General features: G+C 32.7%; 1 protein-coding gene across 1 annotated transcript in view; it reads left to right on the forward strand.

Moving 5' to 3' along the window:
• Positions 1-8,603, forward strand: part of il17rd (interleukin 17 receptor D) — a 44,418-nt gene that overhangs the window by 26,635 nt on the left and 9,180 nt on the right. Inside the window, exons 3-7 of the mRNA XM_016562112.1 lie at positions 1,277-1,402; positions 5,991-6,109; positions 6,211-6,331; positions 7,266-7,310; positions 7,439-7,590. Coding sequence (XP_016417598.1) covers positions 1,277-1,402; positions 5,991-6,109; positions 6,211-6,331; positions 7,266-7,310; positions 7,439-7,590 — 563 coding nt within the window. The remainder of the gene's footprint in view (positions 1-1,276; positions 1,403-5,990; positions 6,110-6,210; positions 6,332-7,265; positions 7,311-7,438; positions 7,591-8,603) is intronic.

The raw sequence follows: 8,603 nt of genomic DNA on the forward strand, positions 1-8,603 counted from the left end.
TATAATTTCAGTAATTTTAATATTACATTTTTAAAATATATCATAATTATTTGTAATGAGAATTGTTTGGAAAAAATATAGTTTTTAAAAAAATGATTTTTATTTAAATCAGCATGAATTACAAAAAATGTAATCAACTAAAAAGGCAGTACACACACTACATTGATGCATCAATACTTTACAATTTAAAATTATTTTGCATTAGGTAATAAGGTCATATTTTTTTTTTTTTATAAAAATGAATTTAAATCACAAAAATAAAAATAAACAACAAAATTATAAATTAAAAAGAGGCAGTACACATACTACATTAATGCATCAATACTTAACAACTTAATATATCATTATTTATTTTGCATTTATATTTAAAAAAAATTAAATAAGCAAAAATTAAACAAAAAAAGAAAATTGATGCTTAATTTTCACTAAAAATTCACTGTCACAATAGAAATAAGAACTTAATCTGAGCTTAATTTTCTTTAAATTTTAGTGTTTGCCATATTTTTGGATGTTTCAATATTTCTTCTCAAAACATCAAAACATTTGGGGCGGGTCTTTTTGTTTACCAACCAATAGGAGACTAGAAGGGTGTTTAGCAACCTGTTTGAAAACAGTCATTATTGTTCCATTTGGTGGTGATAGTGGCATAGAAATGACACACTCCGCCTTAAAGCAATGTATTCTTTTATCCATATGTTATATAATGTGATTTTTGGTGTGAAATATGACCCGGGAATGTTCTTTGTGTGATTCACCCTAATTGATTCTCTCTGCTTGGCTTAATGTAGCATTTATTCTCTTGTTAATGCCAAATGTTGTTTCAGTCAAGCTTCCTGAGCTCTTGTCCGCCCCTTAAGTGCTGAAAAGTCAAGTTTCTCATCCTGTAGCTAATCCTGGTTTCTCCTCGGCATTCAATCCCCCATTGTGTGTGACTATGAACGGGAACGGGCCTGATTCTGGTTAGCATCACAATAGGGATTGCGTAAAAAAGAGCGACGGGGTGTGAGGGACACAAACGGCTGCTCCTCTTCCTATACCTGCTTATCTGCAGCCGCGGAGGAGAAAGAAACGAGTGAAAGAAAGAAAGAAGGAAGGAAGGAAGGGGGAGGGAAAGAGCGTCTTCTCGCATGGCTGCATATTTTCTCTCGCCGCTTGCCAAAGAATCTCACCGATGTTCTCACTGGGAAACACTGTCTGTCTTTCTGTTTCACTCACTCACTCTCTCTCTCTCTCTCTCTCTCTCTCTTTGTGTTCCTGCTCTTTCTGTCCCAATTAGACTGCTCTCTGAACTGGAATCCGCTGGGGAAACATGCCATCCATGAAGTGAACAACATCACCTACACTCATTTGTCTTGTGACAGCCAGGCGGCCGTGGTGGTCCACTGGATGGCCAGCCCTCTCGGTAGGTTTCTTCTCAGCTGTGTTGGAGAAACTACTTTTAAACACCTGACACGTCAACTTCTGTCCCACTGGAGTCCCGATGGGGCAGGACTATCTGTTAGTAGATAAGGGACAGGCTGTTTTCAGTCGACCCTTTTGCAAAAGTAGTTAACACTAGTATAGATTCGATAATTTTTCTAAAAGAAGACATAACAATCACAAAGAGGTACACATTTAGGGTGAAATCAGACTTTATTATCAAACATATTCACATAAAATGCAGTTAAGAATTATATGTTAGTTGCATTTAGTTTAATTACATTTTTACATTTTAAAAGCTTTTTAAAAGCATGTTTATTTATTAGTTGCATTTAGTGTGAATTTGTCTTAAAATAAACACTGCGAATATATATATATATATATATTTATACATAATAAATATACACAGTACACGCACATACTGTATATTATGTAAACAAAAACTTTTATTTTGGATGCAATTAATCTCGATTAATCATTTGACAGCACTAGTATATATATTTAACAACCAATTACACTAAATGCAACAAATAAATAAGCGAAAAAGGTAAATAAAATATAAAAATGCAAAAAAACTAATATATTAATAATAAAGATTGATAATAAAGATGAACAATATATATAATGTTTGCATATACATATATTTCTTTTTTTTTCGTTTTTGTACTTAGTTGCATTTAGTGTAATGATTGCAGATATTAAAAAATTTTAATACAAAAAATTTTAATATGCATTTTAGTTGCATTTAGTGTAAATTTGTATAAAAACATATCAGAGAAATTTACACATTTATATATTCTCCTCTGTATTTGTGTGTGCAATATTTTGCGACACAAAATCATCTTGTCAAGAAAAAATACATTATTATTGCCAATGCTGACTTACTGTGAACTTACTGAAAAAATACAGTTATTTATGTCGCTACCTTTAGTCAGTTACTCCCCTTGACTGAAATCAATAACCGTTGGTGGTTCAGTCGATGGAAAAGTTTGTGTCCCCAAACAGTCCTAAAACAGAGATTTCAGACTGCGTGTCTGCGCTTTCCATTAGCGTGCACAAACCCATAACAAAGCGCATTTTAAAGTGCATGTGTGTTGCACGGGTGGTTGCACATGAGGGTGATTTATCTTAGTCCATCTCCAGCCTGGAGAGAATGGAACAGGAGCTCAAAGAAAGGCTCTTCAAAGAGAGTTCCTGCTCTTCCTGATCAAAGCCGCTGGTTCCCTCCTCCCGGGCCGTATTATTCTTCAGCCCTGACAGTCCCATGGATCCGTCCAAGAGACGGGAATAGATCGGCACATAGCAGCACTGTGATTTTTGTCCTGGGAGGAATGTGTGCGTGTGTGGCTGAGGGAAAGACGGGGATGTCCCTCGCTTCCGTCTGCCAGGGCGCTATTGAACTTGGTAATGCGAGCTTCGGGCTGACGAGCGGGACAATGTGGCCTGTTGTTCGCTCGAGGTTAATCCTTTTGACTGGGGCAGGACTTGACACAGCTCAGGTGTATATTAAAGAAACTCAAAGAAGAAAGACTTGGGTGTGGGGCCTCTTCCTCATGCACTGAGCTTAAAGGGACAGTCCACCCAAAAAATGAAAATGCATCATTTACTCACCCTCAAAGATATTTTGAAGGTCTAAAAGATGCTCTTTTCCATACAATGAAACATATTGTGACCAGCAATATGTTTTAACCTCCAAAGAGGGCAAAAAATTTTGCCCTCTAAGTGAAATTTGCCAAAATTTCACTTAGTCTTTCACAAATCTCATTTGCACTACTGCATATTCAGTTTTCGTATGACGTACCATATTGGCCCGAATATAAGACGACCCTGATTATAAGACGACCCCCCCTTTTTCCAGATGTACCTTTTGGAAAAAGGCTTTTTAAAAAACAAATCTTGTTTTTTCTCAGTAAAACACATTTTGTCTTCAATTATTCTCATATTGCATATTTTTCCTATTTTAAAACTAATCCTAGTTTTGAAAGTATGATAAAAACTGGAAAAATGTATCAACAATCACATTTAAAAAATATACACTTTTTGATATACCAAATTTGTGCGCTATTTAAACCCGGATGATTGTAACACGACTCATGCAGCTGTAAGGTTTTCTGCTTCTTTTGTTTTTACTCGCGATCTTTACAACACGCATTACATTACGTATTTCATGGCACACTCGTTTCATGGGTATTTGGCGCCACCTATTGTTGTGGGTGTATTATTGACATGCCAAAGGCTAGACCCTGAATATAAGACAACCGCGTTTTTTCAGATGTATTTCCAAGAAAAAAACATCGTCTTATATTCGGGACAATACGGTACTTCACAAAAAAGCTTCCTTTTAACTCTATGCAGAAGATTTAAAAATTGCACGCAACATATTCACATTTTCGGTGCATTTATGGTGTTTTTAGTCATTTTGGAGGTCAGCAGTACTAGTTCCCATTCACTCTCATTGTAAGTGTGAACATTTTTCAGAACTTCTCTTTTTATGTTTTAAGCCATACAGGTTTAGGTTGACATGAGGGTGAGTAAATGATGACATGAGTTTTAATTTTTGAGTGAAATTATACATAATTTGTTAATGCATTATTTAATTAACTAAACTGGGGTTCGTGAGGGAACTGCAGCGGGTAAAAATGACATAAAAAATTAGATGAAAATAAAATAAAAATTTAATTTGAAAATGTTAATAAAAATAAATATTTTTAATAAATCACAAAGGTCAAATGGATTCAGGTGACAAAAAAAGTTTGAGAATCCCTGATCTAGATTAATATTTTTTAGAAATATTATTCTTTGTTAATATATGTATGTTCATGAAATGTTAAATAATTTATTGATATATTAATTGTGATGCACCGAATTTTTTTTTTTATGATACACTAAAACCAAAATTTTCATTTAGCCGATAAAACTAAAAATAAAACTGAAAACCAAAAATAAAGTTTCAATTAATTAATCAAATTTATTAATAATCAACACTCAAATAAAATATAAACAATTAATTTTTAAATTAAATTTTTAAAAACATTTAAAACATTATTTAAAAAAATTATGAAGTGTTTATATCAACTTTTTCATGATATAATTGTTTCTACCACAATTTGTTGTTGAAATATAAATATTTATACTTTGTATATAATAAAAACTTTATTAACATTTTAATAATAGATTTATTCAGACATGAATCAAATAATGAATGGTTAGTGAAGTTTTGTTCATGCATCAACTGAAAACAGCATAGTGTATCACTAGAAATTACATTAACCTTGATTAATAAATGCTGAAAAACTATTTTTCATTATTAGTTCATAATACCTAATGCATTTACGATATTAATCTCTTTAAAGTAAAGCAACCCTCTACAAGAGTCGATAAAAAGCGAGGAAAACAAGAGTGCACAACCAGTTCCGCAGCTTTTTTTCCACCTTCAGTGGTGTTTTTGAAGGTTGTGTGATGGGCGGCTCTCTCTTGATGCTATCTGTAGGCTGGCGGAGGTGTGGAGTTACACCCGTCCCATCAGGCCGCTCCCCTCCGCGGTAATCGGAACCACACGGAATGTGTGCGGGAGCCTTTTCTTCTCCCCTCTTCCCTCTGCAACTGATAAGACAGAAATCTAATTAAAAGGGAGGCAGGCTGGCACACTTTGAAGGGCACGGGAACGCTCCGCTGGCATGCTCTGTCTTCAGGGGTGCTAATAAAAAAAGAAACAGAGGGAAAGAAAGGAAGATTAAACAATAGTGCATGCTTTGAAACTTCCATGTCGTTTCCAGTCCTGAAAGTTTGGCGGGACTTAAGCAGGTTTACAGGAAGTTCTGTCCACATCCCACACATCTGTTAGAGTTCATCCGAAATTGCAGACTCAGACTTGTGCTGTAAAGCTGGACTATTCAGCTATATCTAAATTTTTTTTTAAACTAAGATGCAAGAAGTATGTTTATAGCCATGAGCTCATTAACATATGACCAACAACATTTGCATATTCATCGCTTTGTCCAATAATTACACCAGTCAACTGAGAATCTTAAAGGCACAGTAGCAAAAACAGCCTGTTTAATCAGATCAGAAAGGGTGAAAATGGCCTTAAAAGGCTACATTTACATTTTTGAGCCAGTAAACCTTGACTAACATTTAAAGTAAAAATGAACTCCAAAAATCAAATAAAAAATTAAATAGAAAAATAAAATTAAATAAATAAACAAATCAATACAATTAAATTAAACAAATAAATATCACTTTTTATGTTTTGGTCTATTCTAAAATTGTGAATCGCACCCATTAACTGAAAATCTTAAAGGTACAGTAGCAAAACAGCCTGTTTATTCAGATCAGAAAGGGTGGAAAATGGCCATAAAAGGCTTCATTTACATTTTTAGGGCAATGAATCTTGATTAACCTTAAAAATGCACAAGAAAAAAGTTAAATGCAAAAATATGTCCCTTTTAATGCTTAGGATGTGATCTATTTTAATATAAATGCTCTTGGTACAATGCAAATATGAATTGCTTAATTTGTGCATTTATATCATCTAAGCCCCTTTAATTCATCTAACCTGTTTGATCTGCTAGGTATTGAGCATGTGAAAGGATTCAGAGTGTATCTGGAGGACAAGAATCCCGAGGGAAAGCAGTGCCAGCACATGATCCTAAAGGATCCGCGACAGCTTAACTTCTCTTACAAAACCGTTGTAAGTATAATATGGTTTATATTAGACTTGTAATTTATTGGAAAAAAAAATTTAATGTTCATATTCATCTGTTTGGCACCATTTTGCATTTTTCCCAACAGAGGATGAGCTCCCAGCCCTTCGCTGGTCTCGCCTTTGAGACCGACTACATGGTCAGAATCGTACCGTTTCCCACGTTCCTGAACGACAGCTTCTTTCCGCCATCTTTTCTGCGCACTAACAGTGAGTGTTAAGCCTGAAAAGATACTGTAAAAACATGTTTATGGCCTTATTCTGTCCTACTTTTAGAAACAAAAAATATTATTATTATTAGTATTAAATATTTATAAATATTAATGTGATTTAAAAACAATTTATAATTTCAATTACATAATTTAAAAAAATACTCTGGTACACAAAATAACAAATTACTTATTTTTTACTATTAGTTATAGTTTCATATTAAAATTACATTAATAATTACTTCTTTATGCCATCTTTCCTGCACAGAAGTAAACATGATCTACAAAAATGTGTTTCTGGCCTTATTCTTTTAGGCTTTTGGAAAAAAGTATTTAGTTTTATTTAATTTAATTTTGTTTTGGTTTTATGTATGTATGTATTTACTTATTTATTTATATTAATGTGTTTCTTAACAAAATATTTATAATTATAATTAAAATCATTAAAAATATCCTGGTATACAAAATGACAAACTTATATTAAATGTTAATAATGTGATTATAAATATAATTATAAAATAATTATACTTTATTTGTTTGGTTTGTAATTTATTTAGAATATTTATAATTAATTTTTATTAATATTATGATTTATAATATTTACAAATAATTTGGTACATAAATGTATAGTTAGGTGTTTATAATTTATTTATAGATGTAATTAAAATACTTACAAAATAATTATAATTTATTTGTTTATTTTATTTTATAATTCAATTTTTATATTTATAATTTATAATGTATTATTATTATTTATCATTTTTATTTAGTTTTTTATGAATATTTATAATTACAATTAAAATAAAGCAAACTAATTATTATTATTTTTTTTACAATCAGTTATAGTGTCATATTCTAACTTAATGGATGTTCAAAGTTACTTGACTTCTATGGAAAAAAGTAATTTCTCTGCCTTGTTCCTTGCGTTCTCACAGGTTGTGAAGTGCTTCTTGGCCCAGATAACCTCGTCTGCAAACCATGTGAGAGAGAAAAAAATGTCAAAACCAATTCATCTGTTTTTGTTAGCCAAGCTGTGAAACAGCCTAAACAGGGATCTCAAATGAAGCTGAAACCAACCTTGCTCTTCTTTCTCTTTCTTCCCTGACAGTCTGGAAGCCCAAGACGCTGAATGTTTCTCAGCTCGGATCTAATTTGCATGTTGTGTTTGACCACGCCCCTTCCACATTCGGCTTCACCATCTACTACCTGTACTACAAGCTCAGACAGGAGGGGCCCTTCAGACTCAAACGCTGCAAACCTGTGAGCATTTTACCTAGTTATTGCATTGGAAAAATCCTGGTGCAAATTCATAAACATTTGCATTCATAATTCACCCCAAATGCTCACTAAATTCACCCCAAATGTCATTTTGAGAAGAAGTGTTTCCTAATGTTTTGCATGTTTGCCTCATCGGGAAACTGTAATTGTTTGCATATTCTGTTAGCTCTGAAGCGTTGCACACACGGTGAGATGTGGCTGGAAGTGAGATGTTCAGGGTTAATGCTTCCAGCAGCGTGTAATGCTCTTCCCAGACAGCTGGAATAATATATAGTCTTGTCTGTTGAATCGCCGCTCTGGGAAATGGACGTGTTCTGCTGCTTTCCACGCTTTGGTTGTGCTGGAGACGGAAATGTAAAGAGCAGAGAGCTTTTACAGCAGCACTTTGTCACTTAGAAACTGTGCTGGGAGTTAGAAGATGGCTATCTGTCTTTCTTTTGGCTAAAGACACATGTATTTTTGGTTCAGGACTCGCTCTCTTGAAGGGATAGTTTAGCCAGAAATGGATGTTCTGTCATCATTTACTCACTCTTGTGTCATTCAAATGCATTTGGCTTTCTTTCTCACAGAAGGAGAAGTATGTTCATGCTGCTCCTTTTCATACAGAGAACAGATGCTGTTAGGCTAAAAAAAAATTATAATAAATGATAACATAAAGAAATGGAAGACATATGACAGGAATTTAAATTAGTGATGCTATCATTATTACTAATAAATTACATTATTATTATTATTATTATTTGATCATGATAATTATTTAGTAGTAGTAGTAGTAATAATAATAATAATAATAATTATTATTATTATTAAGAAAATGACAGTACTACTAGCAATAGTAGATGAAAAGCACATTACAAATAAAATTTATAATAATTATAAAAATTAATATAATATTAAAAATGATTATTTATTCTATATAATAATTATTAATTATTCATTTTAATATTTATTTATTTGTTCATAATTATTATTATTAGTAGTAGTAGTAATAGTAG

Source organism: Sinocyclocheilus rhinocerous, unplaced genomic scaffold (genome assembly GCF_001515625.1).
Source record: "Sinocyclocheilus rhinocerous isolate Xijiao unplaced genomic scaffold, SAMN03320098_v1.1 scaffold671, whole genome shotgun sequence".
Lineage (NCBI taxonomy): Eukaryota > Metazoa > Chordata > Actinopteri > Cypriniformes > Cyprinidae > Sinocyclocheilus > Sinocyclocheilus rhinocerous.